This window comes from Ambystoma mexicanum, chromosome 11 (genome assembly GCF_040938575.1).
Source record: "Ambystoma mexicanum isolate Mex_15411 chromosome 11, UKY_AmexF1_1, whole genome shotgun sequence".
NCBI lineage: Eukaryota > Metazoa > Chordata > Amphibia > Caudata > Ambystomatidae > Ambystoma > Ambystoma mexicanum.
The window spans coordinates 794,617,143-794,633,431 of NC_090934.1; the positions used below are offsets into that span (position 1 = coordinate 794,617,143).

Sequence of the window (16,289 nt, forward strand, 5' to 3'; positions counted from 1 at the left end):
CTGTCTGGTGTTGTATTGTCATCACTGTCACTGTCAAAGCAGTCCTTGGGGATTGGCCCTAACAGTTCATTACCTAAATCTATGGAAAAATGTCGGTCATCAACCGCCATTCCAATAATGGTGCCTGCGGCTAGAGTAATACTCTTTAAGTCGCTGTTATCCACCTCTATTGGAATGGTGTCATGTTCTATGTTGACTAATGGAGTTGGGTTTACCCCCAACCCTTGCTGTTGGAGAGAAGCGTTTAGATGTATGTGAGCATCAGGGTTTTGCAAATATTGTCCTCTTTTAACTTTCACTTCCAGGGAGAATTGTCGGGTCCTTTCTGGGATGGTGACTTCCTCTTTGATCTGAATTTCAACTGCATAAGGTAGCAATTGAGCTGACCTAAATGCTTTTTCTGGATCATCAAAGCCCATGGTATTATCCGCTAATCGGGACCAAGCTTTGAAGTTTATTAGGTCCAAACTAATGGCAAAGCGATTGAGAATGTCACTGCCTAAATAAAAAGCGGCAGTGACGTCTCGCACGACCCAACAATTGTGGACTATGCTCTTGTTGCCAATGGAGATTTTGAGCATACACCTGCTTGGCAGGAGATGTTTGGAATTGGGTGCTTCCAGGTCCATTTCCCATTTGTCTATCAGTTTGAATGTGGGAATGGCTGGATCTTTTGGGAGTTGGCGGACATGGCTTCGCTGATGAAGCTCTTACCGTTGTTCACACACACTCGAGCGAGAACAGAGTCCTTCCCATCATTTAACTGAACAGGGATGAACAACTGCTCTCCAATTTGCTGAATATCAGCCAGGCTCTGAGCTGATTTCACATCTTTCTGGACTATAGGAGTGGGAGTTTCTGAATGTGGATTGGTAAAGAATTTCAGGGTGTTTCCTTCCAGTGTGGAATACCACCTTAAACTGGAAGGAAGGTTGATTTTCAGAAATAGAGAGGACCCTCCATCACCAGTCAGTTGTCCTACTGCTATTACTGTCACGTCTGGAATTTGGCTATTCTGGAAGTGAAATTCTACTTGGTCAGATTTTTGTTCAACCATGTGGCAGGTGCCGTTTAAACTAAAATGGTTGACACTCTGTTTTAATTTTCATTGGTCCGCTAGTCTGGGTCCAGAGGACCTTGTTTACGCAATCTATTAAGGGTGACAACCTCCTCAGGAGGTCATTCCCCAGTAAACAAGGGGTGCCCTCTGGAGTCACTACTATGACCGGGTGTTTCACCTTGTGTCGCCCGATCTTAATGTCCAAGTCTGCAGTCCCCTCAACGGGAATTTCCTTCCCGTCAAAGTTCTGCAGTTGTCCAGGAAGAGAGGTGAGAGGACTTTCGTAATTCTCTCCCCTTCCTGCATTCAGTTCGTCAAAGGCCCTTCTGGACAGAAGGGTAGCTTGAGATCCAGTGTCCACCAGTGCCAAAATTGTACCCTGCCCCTGTACTTGTACCGGGGCATAGTATCTTCCCTCCTTCTCCTCAAGGGGGCACAGATAATGCACATTTTTGGACAACTGGTGGGCTAACTTTCTGGTTTTGGACATCGCTAGCGAAGAGATTTGGGCAGAATTCTGTGGAGAGCCTTGGGAATCTGAAAGAAAAAGTTGGCAACTGGAGATCAGAGCCATTGTGGGTTCCCCTGGCTCCGGTTCCGGGCTGCCCCCCCCCTTTTTGGAGGCAGTCACCAGGATGGGTTTGAACCAGGGGATTTTCTTGCTGTTGGTTCTGGGATGAGATGGTGGGCGGCGGTAGCTCAGTCTCCACATCTCCCCAGTCTGGATTTGCATCCCTAGGGACCCATTTTTCTTTGGGAGGAGTTCCCCCCTCTCTGAAGGAGAAGATCCTTTTCCCAGGATCCTCTGAGGATCCCTTTCCCTCAAATTGGAAGATCTGTACCTCCTCCTCAAACTGTGTCTGTTTGGGTCTTTTGTTTCTCCTACCCCCCCTCTGCTCCTTAGGAGGCAGACTGTCAGGGGCAGGAGATTTTGTTTCCGGTTCCTGGGTTTCCAGGGGCTGTTTACAAGTGAGGAAGGAAGCTTCCTCCAAGGCTTTACACCCCCCTTCCCCTTGTGCCTCCTCCCTGGGAACCGGTGTGTTATCGGGGTGCTGCCCCCGTCATTGTTCTGGAGTACCAGGTCCAGAGTTTGGGGCATTCTGTGCCGGCATGCCCATCTGAGGGTTCTGCTGAGCCCTCAGCATGTGACCCAGATCCCGCGCCATGTTTTGAATCTGGCGCTCTAACTGGGAAACCCGCTCAGGCTGATACGGGGCCCTGTTTTCTCCCCTGGGCTGATCCCGGGAAGGGTAGCTATCCCTTCTTTGGTAGTACCCCTGGTTGGGAAGATTTGGATACCCCTCCGCCCTTGGCCTCCCCTCTCCCGGATTCGGTTGTCTGGGCTCAGGGAATTGGGGAAAGAAGGGTGGAGGATTTTGGGGCTGGAAGTTGGGTGGATACCTGGTGAAGAAGTTCTGCCCAGGGTTTGGTGAGTTTCTGCCCTCCTGTGAGAAGTTGGGAGGGAGGTTCTCTGGGTTAGGTGCTTGGCTGGATCCCCCCTCTTGGGCTGGAGGAGTCCACACATAACCCAGGATGGGTCTGTTTCCCTTGTAACGGGGGCTTACATAATCAGGAGAGCGAGGGACCCCATTTGTGGGGCTGCCTCCCTGGCTCCCTGTCTGTGACTGGCCCGAGGACCTTCTGGGCCTAGCATTATTAGGTGCAGGTAGGTTTTTAGGCCCCCCCATCTCCAACTCTAAAACGGGGGTGACCTTTACCTCTGCCACCTTGGCAGCAGCAGGGGTGTTGTTGACTTTGGGGTTTTTGGGCGCATTATTTTTATTTTCTATTGGCTTCTGCACCTCATAGATCCGGGTCGCCTGTTCAATGACCCAGTCTAAAGATCTTTTCTCGTGAAAATCCCTCACGAGCTGGGTCGTTATGTATTTGGGCAAGGCATGGAAAAACGTATTAATAAATTCTCTGCTATCCGTGCGCACCCTTCTTGTGGTCTGTGCAAAAGCACGCTTTAACTCCTGCACAAATTCTTGTGGGGCCTGATCCTCCCCACATTGTAAATTGTAGGCTGCCTTGCGAGCCTCTTGAGGATTTCTATGAGTAGAAAAATGTTTCAAGATGGCCGCCTTATAGGTGGACCATCTTAAATGATTTTGGTCCTCCAGCCCCGCAAAGAAACTGGAGTATTCCGGGGAGAAGGTCCACTTTACATATTGAATACAGCTTTGGCTGTCCTTCAAATGGAAAGTCTCCATCATTTGCTCAAATAACTCTAAGTGCTCCCAAACAGAATACTTGGCGTTCTTATGATAAGGCGTGATGATGCTCCTGATTGCCTTAATCTGCTTTAAGGGGTCCTTAAGCAAGGCCCTTTTTGTCTTATTTGCCCTTTTGGTCCGGGTAACCCTCGTCCATTCATCTTCTGACTCAGAGGCACTGCTCCTAGAGGTTCCCGTCTGTTCTTCCAGGTTTTCCCGGATTCTGCGAGCCTGGGAATGGCTGGCAGAATGTGGGGACCTGGTCTCCTGTGTCCTGTACCGCTCAGAGGAGTCTTCAGATCCCTCCTTGCTGCCAGGATTTGATGGGTACCCCCCCACTGACCTAACTGGGCAGAGCTTTTCAGGATGCCCTTAATGGGCCTACTCTCCTGGGGTTCATCATTAAATTGCACTGTGCTTGGGTGCCCATACCCGGATGCCCGCCCCTCCATTCCTGGGTGGTACTGGCCATTGAGCCCCATGCTTCTGGCTGGATAGTAATCTGCCATCCCTGTGGCCCTGTGCTCATGTGCGCCAGGGGACATGGGGGTGGCAGAGTCCAGGGACTGAGAGAGATAAAGGCCTCTGGTACTAGGGCTCCTGGGGTTATGCTCAGGAGTTTCTCTTTCCCAGCGAACCTCATCTCTATCCGCCCCTGCTCCTTGTTGCAATGCAAGAGCCTGCGCCTTCAGTTCCTCAGTTAAGGCCTTACTAGACTCTATCAGTCTCTCCTGCATCGCTACCTGTTGTTGGAGCCTATCATTGTGCTGGCAGAGAGCCTCATTCTCTCTCTGTGCCTCCTGATTGGTCCTGGAGCACTGGGCCAGTTTTTGCTGCAGGAGGGTTACCTCCTGAGCTGTGTCCCTATTGGCCTGCTCCTTTCTTGCCAGAGCATCCTCCACCCTCCTGGTGTGTTCTAACAAGTTCTGGTGTTCTCTTTGGAGGTCACCCAGCCCCTGGAGGGCCAAGTGATTTTCTTCTGTTTTTCTTTTTAAATGGCAGACTTCCTGGCCTAAGGCGTCTCTTTCCTGACTAAGAGCCTGCATTTGTGCCGCCAGGTCGTCCCTCTGCCTTTGAAAGGCACCAGCTTTCTGGCGTTCTTCATCAAACTCTGCCTGGGTATCCAGGTCTTTCAAAATCAGCTTGTTGCTCTCTGCCTTCACTCTATCTAGATGACTTTGCAGGGTGGCTACCTGCTCCGTGCATGCCCTGTTAAAGTCTAATTGTTGCTCCAGCTTTTTCTGGCTCTGCAGTAAGGAGTCCAAACTGTCTTGGTGCTCCTTCTGCAAGGCCAGAAATCTGGTATCCTGGTCCGCCTTTTCCTGTTGCAGCACATCCATATCCTCCTTTATTTTAGTGATATACTGCCTACTATCATTTTCTGACTCCTGGCTCCTCTGCAGCCTCTGCTCAGAAGAGTCCAGATCATATTGGGCCTTCTGTAATGCCAGCAGTTGCCTACTCGCCAGATCTTGGCCTTCAGCACATTTATCCTGCATGGCTCCCATATGTAAATATAAATATGCCGCTACCCTGGCAATCTTGTTGTGCTCATCCTTGGCCTTAGAGGACATATATAGTTCACTCAGGGCCACATGTAAGGGACCCTGGTCTCTCCATATATCTGACCCTGTTTCCGTGATCTGGGGTGCGATTGCTTGCAACCAGACCGTCTGGTCCTGATGAGTCCACTCACCTCTCACAAATAACTTATGTAAGAAGTGCTCTCTGGCTATTTTCATGTCTACTAAGGTCGTCATTCTAGAGATTTGAGTTCCTTCCTGACTTACAGAAGTTTGTATTTTATTTTTGCAAAACAGACCTTTTCCTTAGAGCGTTCCTTTGAGGAGTGCTTTACAGCGTAACACAGCGTGGTGATCCGACCGGATATGTGTATCTGGTCAGCTGGCACCTTGTATTAATCTGCACAAATGGTAGATCTAACCCAAACGTCCCGCTCTAGCCCCCAATTTGTAAGAGGATTCAATTCAACACTACAGCTAAGTCAACGCCTAGTCTAGAATACTGAATGAAAACCCTTATTGATATATCTTTATATCCAGTTCATGCGTTCTGGATGACTACCCCTATATAACACCCCTCTCTTGGAATCCCCCTGACCCCACTGAGCCAAGAAGTAGTTCTATTTTGCAAGTTAAAAAGGTTTATTTGATAATTTAAACAATAGATATATATATCACACTTTATAATAAATTAATAATTGAATATCACATTTAATCTGATATGATAAAGATTAACAACGGAGAATCTGGCACTAGCACACTTCTTTATAATCACTAAGGAGTTGACATGAAATGGATAAGGTAGCACACTGGTAAATAGGGACAGAAGAATAAGGTGGTAGAGAATACTTTATATAAGTTCAGATGGATGTAATGTTGAATGAAAATGCAATACAGAAAATACTCAATATGATTTCAACAAAACAATGTAATCACTTTTCTCTGGCAATCCCCTCCCCCCTCTATGCAATGCAAGGAAATGGAAGGAAAGCACACAGTTCTCAGAAATGCAATCAAATGTAATTCAGTTCACCCCAGCAAGCTTAGACTACAGAAGTTTGAAACACAGGCCCAAAATGGTTTTATATGTGCTGGCAATGAAGTGAAAAATATGCTAAAATGCTTTTAATTCCCTCTAGAGGTTCAGGGTGAGTGGTATCAAGTTAATATTAGTCCAGGCTCACTCTAGCAATGATTCAGGGATGGTTCTTAAGAGGCAAACTAATTTTTAGCAAGGAAAGCAAGGAAGCTGCTGTTTTCACACGTGGAGAAATTTGCAAATCGCGGCAAATTCGCGAGTGCGTTGTTCACGATTGCGGCAAAAGTGTAGGTTCGTTGAAAAGCCAAGATTCCCAGCTTTCAGAGGAAAGTTAAACCAAGTTCCTAGCCCAAACGGTTACGGAGTTATGAACGATTAAATAAAGGTAGTTTTTCGGATTTGAAATGTTAAAAGTTCAAAGCGACAGGTTACAGCTTTGCAAATGACAGGTGACAGTTTTGCAAAATGACAGGTAACAATTAGGAGGCAGTTCTGGTTAGATTAAAATAGATTGAATTATATTATTTTAACTAAGAGATTGGTTCTGCACAGTTCTGCTAGGTACTCACAATATATTTAGAAATAGAATGGCCCTCGCCACGGATCTGGTCAGGTTTTCTTCACTCGCCACGGACGGTCTCTGCGCACAGCGTCTGGGTCAGCTCTCTAGTTCTGCGAACAGCGGTCTGGTCTGGGTCTCTGGTTCTGATCAGGTCTGTGGGTCCGGATACAGCGGTCTCCGGTTCAGCTGGTCTCTCTCTGGATACAACACTGCTCTCTGGCAAATGGCAAGAGTTCTTGCAAAGAATTCAAACAGCTCGCCTGGCTGTGATAATGGCAATGATTTGAGGCCTGCTAAAGAGGGATTTAGCTTGTAGTTGACCTCTCTGCTACAAATTCTGAAGTAAAGTCTTGGTCTCTGAAGGTGGATAGATTGAAGTCTCTATGTTGGCTCTCTGGAGGTTGATGGAGGTAAAGTATGGATTTTCCCGGCAGAGCGTCCCGCAGCAGATGGAATTGAATGTCCCTATCTGTCCTGACTGTCTGCTTTTATGTGTTTTGAAAGTGGGTGTGTGTGCAGCATCACTAGCCAGCCCCTCTCTCAACTGCCCATTGGCCCAATTCTCCCCTCTCCCATGATTGGGGAAGGAACTGTGAGTCAGAGTGATGCTGTAGGTTTTATGGGTCAGAGGATCCTCCCCTGGTCAGTTTGCCCACAAAATCTATATTTGATCAAAATGCACACTTCATAGATACACAGTGGTTTGAAATTACATGCACCCATCATGCATTTACTGATGGTAGCCCCTGTTCAAACTCTGCTCTTCCTGGGGGCTTGCATTCAGAAATGGCAATATTTTGTGCTTTTTAGTGGTTTTGCAACATCAGATTTTTCTCCAGATTTGTACACATGTACACGGCCTGTCCATACATACTCCAGTAAATTAACATGTCTCTAGCTTAAACACAGAGTCTGTAGTATACATAAATAGCAGGGTTTTGCCCCAGAACATCACACAAATTGGAGTTTGGGCTTGAATTGAAGGTACATTTTTTAAATTAAGGCTCTCAAAGTTATACATTTCTGTCATTTGATTACAAAGAGTTATCAGTGTTTCTGTAAAATATATATTTTGCTTTCAATTCAGTTCTCAGAATATTGGAGTCCGCTTCCAAGACTTGGGTGGGTCAGTCACATGTGTCTTCTAGCAGGCAGGCCTTTGTTGACAGGAAACAGTCAAAATCAACATATCCTATTCAATTGCAAGAGCCTATTGTGTGGTCTCCAGGAGGCTCCCAGCCAGTCTGCCTTCTATCAATCAAGAGGTCATGTGAGATTCTAACTCCTGGTGTGAATCTCTGGAGGTGAGAGGGTTTCCCAGGCTTCAGGCCTCTGGGAACAGCAGGTGGCTAATTTTTAATTAAAATCCAGCCTTTGAAGTCAGCTGAGTCAAATCCCTTTGTCAGCAACTGCACTCAGTTCTCCTGTCAGAGTTTAGACCGCTAGCGCCGCCTTGAGGATTTTGTTGGTACTGCATGCAATTTTGGGATCTTTCTTGGATTAATGCATTCTAAACAGGAATGGTTCTTACATGGTAGTAAATAATCCTTGCTTAACATTGTTTTTATGGGGCTCCTTACAGTAAGATGGTTATGTGGAACCCCACAAAAGGGTTGAATCTTTAAAGTGGTCCAATGAGCCACGATTTCAGCAACTTTTTGACATCAGTAACAGTGGATGTTGTTAACAAAGATCTTTCTTTACACTGGTGGGTGGCAAGTTAGGTAAACATTTTGGTGTGCGCACAAACTGCGTGGTTCTCCTGGATTCTGGCGCACTTGTGGGCTTTTTGGCCATCTTGGATTTTCTAAGCCCACAGCACCAAATGTTGCAGCATGATAGCTCAAACGTGGGTCAGGACACCCAACACCTCGTAAATTGACATGCCACGTAATTGCCACAGGGGTGGTGCCCTTGTATTGGACGTAATGTTCTTTGTCCTGTTTGAAAAGATTCTGCTTGGAAAAGGGAATGCACTAAATGATCTTTGAGGTTTTTGGCCCTCTTGTATGTGAATTGTGGCGGTAGGTCCTCTGTTTAGTTAAGTTTGGCAATGTGCCAGTGTATCTGAATGATTCTCTTGATTTTTGCTGTATGTCTGCCGTGCGTAACAACGCAAATGAGGCGGTCAACCCCCGGATTGGTCAAAGCGTCTTTAGGCTGCAAGAGTAGTTCCCTGTTTGTGTTGAGGGCTCTTTTTGCAGATTGATCCAGAAGTTTTTTTGGATAGCCTCTTTCTTGTGACAACATTTTGGAATGTGTAAGAAAATCCTGTTTCAAAGTGCAGTTTCTCCGTATCCGCAGGTACTGTCCATAGGGCAGGTTCTGTTTAGTATGCATCGGGTGATTACTGGTATGGTGTAATAGAGTGTTTCTGTCTGTGGATTTTCGATGGAGATCACAAACTAGTTTACCATTGAACTGTTGGATAGTAAGGTCCAAAAAGGGGACCTTGGATTTACTATGTTCAATGGTAAACTGTATGTCTGCATTGCAGGAATTCAACCATTCCCAAAAGAGTAAGAGCTGACTCAATTCACCTGTCCAGATGAAGATGACATCATCTATGTACCTGTGCCAATGATGTACTTGATGTCTCCAGTGATTAAGTGGGAAAAACATGTATTCCTCCTCATATTTAGCCATATATAAGATGGCCAAACTCGGGGAAAATGCGGCCCCCATCGCAGTCCCCTTGGTTTGGAGGTACATCTGTTTGTTGAAAGTGAAAAAGTTCTTTTGGAGGGCTATCGTCATTAGTTCTATGATGAAGTTTGTGGGAACCCGATCTTGTGAGGGGTTTCTAGTGAGCCACTCTCGGGTGCATTCTATTGCTGCTTCTTGCGAGATATTTGAGTAGAGAGACTTAATGTCCATTGTGACAAGAATCTGGGTAGCTGGGTCAAAGGGTAACTCCTCAAAGATAGTGATGGTGTGAGTGGTGTCTCTCAGGTACGTGCTAGTTTGCATACTGAGTGGTTGTAAAAAATTGTCCACAAATTTGCTCAACGGTTCCAAGACCGACCCACATCCTGAGACGATCGGTCTGCCTGGTGGGTTGATTGGATCCTTATGAATCTTTTGTAGGGCATAAAACCATGGAGTTCTGCCACCTGGAGTGGTGAGGAAATCAGCTTCTTTGGAAGATAGCAAGTCTCTCTCTAATGCAAAATGTACCACTTGTGATATTTCGAGACTAAGGTCTTTTGTGGGATCCTTGCGGAGGATGGAGTAACATTCCCGATCACTTGAAATGGTCAGCACCATATCTTTGTATTGAGTGGTGGTCATGATCACAATTCCTCCTCCTTTGTCTGCCGATTTAATGACGATACACTTATTGTTTTGTAAGTCTTTGAGTGCTTGTTTCTCATCCATGGTTAAGTTATTATAGAGTCCTACTTTGTTTTTCTTTTTGTTATTTTTGAGTTTAGAGAAGTCCTGTAGGATGCATTTTTCAAACATCAGAAGTTCGTTGGGTATTTGACTGTCCGATGGGGTGAAAGTCGATGGTCTGTGAAGACCTGTGTCTATTTCTAGATCCTCTGGGTCCATAGAAGGTTCTTTAAAGAATGTGCAAAGTCTCACTTTCCTGAGAAATGTAGGAATTTCCATTTCGGAATCGTACCAATCAATGTCTACAGTGGGTACAAATGATAGACCCTTCATGAGTACAGATGTTTGGCCCTCTGTTAAATCAATGTTTGCTAAGTTAAATATAGGTGTCAGATGGTTGTTCATACTGGAAACAGTTATCTCTGTCTGCCTCTCCTGGGTCTGTAGCCCTGCCTTCCTCCTCTTTGTGCTGGTCCCCATTGGGGATACCCCCGTGGGTGGTTGCCAAAGCCACCACCCCCTAAAAAAGGAAAAAACTGTGGTGGTGGATATAGAAAATTAGATTGGGGTGAAAAGGCAGCATAATGTGGGCCAATTAACCAGATGTAGAATTATCAGCTCACATTATTAATAAAGTTTCATATTTGAAATAGAAAAATAAATAAACAAGGATAATAACAGACCTGATAATATGATTGATTATATTTTAAACACAACTGCCAAAATAACTATTTGAAAGTGGAATATGGAAAATACTGACCAGAGTCAGTATGCTGCCCCATGGGAACCCCAAAGAAAAAATATATAAAGAATAAGCACCTTGTGACTTCGAACATTTCCCTACCATCATAAACATTACCACCATTGAAAATGTGTTTAGTTAGTGACAAATGCACTTTTCTGACCTTGAGATTCCCAAAAATCTTCCACATCATGCCGCATTCAATCTTAGCATAGAAAAACCCTGAGAGTCTGTACATTTGCAACCATGTGTGTTGTATATTCATTCTGCCTGTGTCGCTCCCAGAATTTAAGTTTCTTTCATGTCAATATAAGCTAAGCCAATGGTTAAGGAACTGAGAACTTCCAACTGCTTTAATCACCTCAAGTCTGTTCACCCAACAAGAAAAGATGGTCAAGTTGTATTGACCTAAAGCATCGAGGTAGTAGATGTGCAAATCATTTCTGAAGAGGAGTTTGTTATAGGACATATTAACATACGTTAGGTCATATTGCATTTAAAATATATACAATAGTATTAAGTGATGGAAATAACTTCATATATAGGTAGATATTTAGATTACAAAGTTACCTAATATAAGGTATGGAGTATGCTCTTAATGTGCTTTGCTTTATCCACTTTCAGTATTAACGCTGCATATTTCCAAGTGAGTAATCATAAGTTGTTTGGGCACCTACACACCATGAATACCAAGCACCCACACATCCTTACCCTTTTTCTGCATTGTTACTCTGAGATCCTGTTTGCTCTGCTGTTGCCCACTGGCCACAGTGTCTCCATCATCTTCTTCATGGCTCGATTGTCCAACAGTAAGAATCTGGATTTGGCTTCCAACCTCTTGCACTTCATCTTGAAAAGCTGCTGGTCCATCAATTCCTGCAAGACCAAAACCACATAATATTTCGATTCCTGTAATAGACAACTTGAAGTGCAACCCATTATAATATTGAAATATACATATTTACATTGTGATGGCTAGTCGGTAAGGTAATTCAGACAATTAAGTGCTTGCCTCAGACATCTGTTGCAGTCTCATTTTTGAAACCTTCAAAAGTTGATAAGCTGTCATGTAATATTACAGCACCAAGAAGTAGACACGAAACACTATATAAATGCACATTATAGCGTTACATCTTGCAGATGCAGGCTAAACTGGCAGCACAAACCAAGAAGACTGAGCATATTTTGGCCTTAAGGATATTAGCACTAGGGGCAATAGTCTTGGTGCAAAGCACTTGGAAAGTGAACAGGTTTATCAAAGTGGAAACATTAACATAACATGGCCATTGTGCAAAGAGAAACCGAGCTGTGTTGAAATGCAAGAGACCACTTTCAATTTCTACTGGTGACCTGCATCAACATTACCTCGAAGAGGATGATCAAGAAGGATAAGGGGAAGAGTGGGGAACAGGCACAAAAGAAGAGGACACAGCTAAGTTATGAAAATAAAGCAAAAATAGTTGAGCTGATCCCATTAGGGTGATCCAGACCCTGGTGCAATAACATTGGTTGTTGCCCATGTGCTGAGCAGGGCAAATGGTTGCATCATCCTAAATCATACAGACTCCTTCTCCAAGGACGATGTGCAAATGTCCCTACAACGTGGAAACTGTACTGTTCAGTGATGTAATTCTAGTTAAATTGTTGAGCTAGATGAAGGCCATCCTTCAAATTGATGGATAACTCACACAAAAGAAAATTACAATGCTTTAGATGCCCAGCAACACTTTTTGGCGGCATCAGTAGGTAGTGTGACATAGACCTTGACCAAATAAAGAAACACAAGTTAACCTATCAGACGGCTCATATGTATGTTGTTGTGTTGTTCAACTAACTATAGGGATATGGAGCTAAGAATCTCACAAAGAGTACCATAGAATATCCTTATATTGGATAGTTAAACATATAATTACAGCACTTAAAAGAAGGTTAAATCCAGCATGAATACATTGTAACTTTATTCTGGTGCAAGCCATCAAAGTACAGGACAAGAAATAAAACAACATCAAGAATCATAGTCCTACCATAGTATCAGAATAAAAAAACATTCAAACATAATAGTAACGATACGAATTATAATCAGAAATGTATAATATATCACGAATGCTATTAAGCTGTATAACAACTGCTAAGAAGATAAAACAGCTGAAAATACATCATCGAGAATAATCGACGCTAAAGAGTAGCTGGGAGCAGAAATCCATCATTGTATACAAACCATCAAGTGCAATCAAGGCTAAAAAGGGCCAAGATATCAGCTAGACTGGTAAACTGCCTTCCTTATTTTAAAAGCTATATATAGAAAATGTGCTAAGGCAACAAATGTGTTGTTGTATGCGTTAAGGAAGCACAATGCATCATCCAAATGTCTAATGCTGTGCTTTTTGAGTTGTTGTCTGATCCATGTATTCCTTTGATTAGTATACTTGGGCCAACATTAGGTAAAATGGAACGCTGTTTGCATTAATATACCACAGGAAGGGCAAGACATAGAGCTGCCTTGCACCCATGTTGAGGTGAAAGCTGCAATAGGAAGAATGTAAAAACGAAAGGGGGTAAGCAAAGTCCTGTGGCCTGTTTTCGCAATCCGGCTGAACTACTGTTCAGAACCCCCACTCAAATATGAAGATGTTGACAGAATGAGGAAATGCGCAGTATTGAAAAGCTCCTTTCTCTGTCGCTAGAGTTCATTTATCAGTGCTGTAGGGTTTCTCCCAAAATGTTCACGGTGAAGATCCATCAGTAGGTTTTTCATTGAATTTGAGCCATTTCCGGTTGCTACTCTGGTGATCGTTATTAATGGAACTTAAGATTCCTCTGTGAAGTAACACATCAGCAGTAACATTTAGGTGGACCCAGAAGAGTAGGGGGTTCCAAAAGATCTTCTACATAGTTGTGCAAATACCCACATACAAATACATTGGAATAGAAGGAGATAAGGGTGGAAGAAACAAAATCCGTTGTAAGAATTTCCTCTCAACCAGACCCAGCCCATCTCTCATCGAGTGGCCCCACAATGCTGCCCTCAATGCAGGCGCTGAGCGGGCTGTAGCGTCATAAAACGAAGCAGGACGTGTGATGTTACCCCCAATTGTGAGCATTAATGAGATGGTTGCCCCTGTCCTTTTTCTCAGAGCGTAATGACTAAATATCATTGTTGCAGATAATCCATATACCTAAATAGTTTCATGAATCAACAAAGCCAATATGTTCACTTGTCAACTCAAAGTGGTGTTTCAGTTTCCTCGATGGGCCTGCTGACAGACCATTGCCATTGGTTAGTTGTTGTTTGTTACTTGTTGTTTTTATTTGGTTTTCTTCAGTTTGCAATAAACCTCTTACCACATTATACAAAATACAAAAAGATAATAAAATAGTTTATACAATCACTTTTCACATTACTTAATTCCGCATTAAGATCCCATATTTAAGCACGTCAAAATAATTGTCCATAGATAAAGAAAAGCCTTGTTTGATAATATTACAGAGCGCCTTGAGGTCAAAAAAGACCAAAATGCATCTACATTATTTTATTACACATATCATGAACATACTTTCTATATGTCTGAATATAAACTGACCTCAGTAGCAAACATGATGTTAATAAATGCTGAGTGTGTTCCAATGCACATAGCCATAGTCTACAAACTCTTTCGCTTCTAGGTATGCCGGACCACGCACCTGTTATCAAGTAAGATGGCAAAGAATCGAACCTCAGTTTCATAAAGAAATATCTCTGCTCCCTTTCACTAACCACAAGCAAATAATTTGCTGGAGAAGACATAATAATAGACTGTGTGGTGTATTCTCTATAGTTCTTCAAATGGATAAATGGTCAATATTATTGGAACAATCCCATTCACAGGCCTTCTTATATAGTCATTTCCTATTGGTCCAAAAGCTCTCTTCTAAGTTTGGTAACCAATTAATCTGATCATGGAATTCGTTACACTCGTTTTTAAATGTATGAACAGCTATTGAATTGCTCCAAGGTTCACTCTTTAATCATGCACCAAAGCTACCTAATAAACCTCCAGGGGTATTTAATATTTGTTTCAATGGTCATAGGCTCTGCTTAATCTTATGGCTGGCACCAAGTGACAAGCACAGTTCTAATCCTATTGCCTCAATCGGCACACCTCTTCCCAAGCATAGACTCCTAGGCCACAATCTCCCCTCCTGTCTGCCGAGCCATTTTACCTCCTTTCCTGCATATATCTCTAGGCCTTAGACAATGCTTGGGATCAAATAGGCCTCATACAACTTTAATAGGCCTTCCTTGCTGAATTCCTGACTGAAATTGCACTGGTTACCTGGCCACCCTTTTCTGATCTCTGGCCCAGGCCCCGTCAACTGCCCGCCTGCACTGCCTCCCTGGTAACCCCTGCACTTGGGGACCGTTTTTTCTGTATCCCTCCAGTCCCCCTTCCAGCACTTATGTCTGCACTTCCTTGCACTTGCCACCAGCTGGCTGTTTTATGTGTTTTATTTATCTTATTTATTCCACTTCCCATTACTGCACTTTCCTCTCTCCCTTCCCCCCGCGCACTCTTCCTTTCCCCCCTTCCCATGCTCTTGCGTGATCTGAATGACACCTGGCGTAGTAGGATCGTTGTCTGTCCTCCCTTTGTCCCCCCCCCCTTGTCTCGTCGCGCCTTGAAACACTTGTGTATAGGCGCGTTATAAATGCTGTATCATATCAGTGAATAGACCCCAACTGCAGCTCTTTAGGATTGCACCACCACCCCCCACTTCAATAACAGCCGCTAGGTAAATCTAGACTTCGACTTGCTGTCATCTTTCATCGTCTAGGTTTCATATAAATCGGCAGTCCAGGAGTCCCCTCCAAAACTCATTACATGTGGTTACTCAAAGGTTATTTGCTAATAATTTTGGATCAAATAGCACAGCAATGCACCCAAGGATCTCTGGAGGCCAATTGCTGTTGATCTAATATAACCACATCATCGGCATAGCCAAGCCACATGATATGCTTGCCATTTATCCTAGGGGGGAAATTGTGTGCACTGCCTATATACGCACCCATGTCTGAGATATATACATTGAATAATGTGGGCGTCGACACGCAGTCTTGTTTATGGCAAGCTTAAATTCATTGCTGAATGATTCTATTATTGCCAGCTGCTTTCTGGTACTCGAGGGTCTTTTGGCAAATACGGCTAGGTCATTGCGGTAGAGCAGGATCCCACATTCTCCCGTCTCTGCTAGGGGCATCCCAATCTGGATTTTTTTATCAAGTTAGCCAATTCGTTGATATAAATTAGAAATATAAAGGGTGCCAGTACTTTATGTTTTTGCTGCAACCTGCTATTCAACAATGAAAGAGAAAGCTAAAACATGGCAACACGCGTTCACGGTCTTTTCGAGAAACTACTTACTTTCACATGACACTTAATGTATGCCCATCTTAAACGTTTTTCAGTTCTACCAACTTTGGAATTAAAATGCTTCAATTATGAAGATAACTTTATTTAAATTATAAACTAAAACCACCTTTAAATAACTTACTCCCCATCTATAATATTTAATTTACTCACTAATAAAGTAGCATTTGTCACTGCTCCACTTGAACTGTAAAACATGCTTTGCTACTACCATGATGTGCTAATAGCCTTGCAGACCTCAGGAGGGGTCTCTATCCCTGGGGTTAATGACCCTTTCCCAAATGATGGTGAGAAGCGACAAATGATCCCACCCTCTGTCTGGGCTGTATTCAATGTTCAATGATGTTGGTGTCTGCGTAACACCAAAGGCGTGTTTTGGTACAGTGTCAATTACAACCATCCACAG

General features: G+C 43.7%; 1 protein-coding gene across 3 annotated transcripts in view; it reads right to left on the reverse strand.

Moving 5' to 3' along the window:
* Positions 1-16,289, reverse strand: part of TUB (TUB bipartite transcription factor) — a 1,920,898-nt gene that overhangs the window by 323,109 nt on the left and 1,581,500 nt on the right. For all 3 annotated transcript variants that reach the window (XM_069623730.1, XM_069623732.1, XM_069623731.1), the window contains one exon: positions 11,190-11,354. In XM_069623730.1, the coding sequence (XP_069479831.1) occupies positions 11,190-11,354 (165 nt within the window). The remainder of the gene's footprint in view (positions 1-11,189; positions 11,355-16,289) is intronic.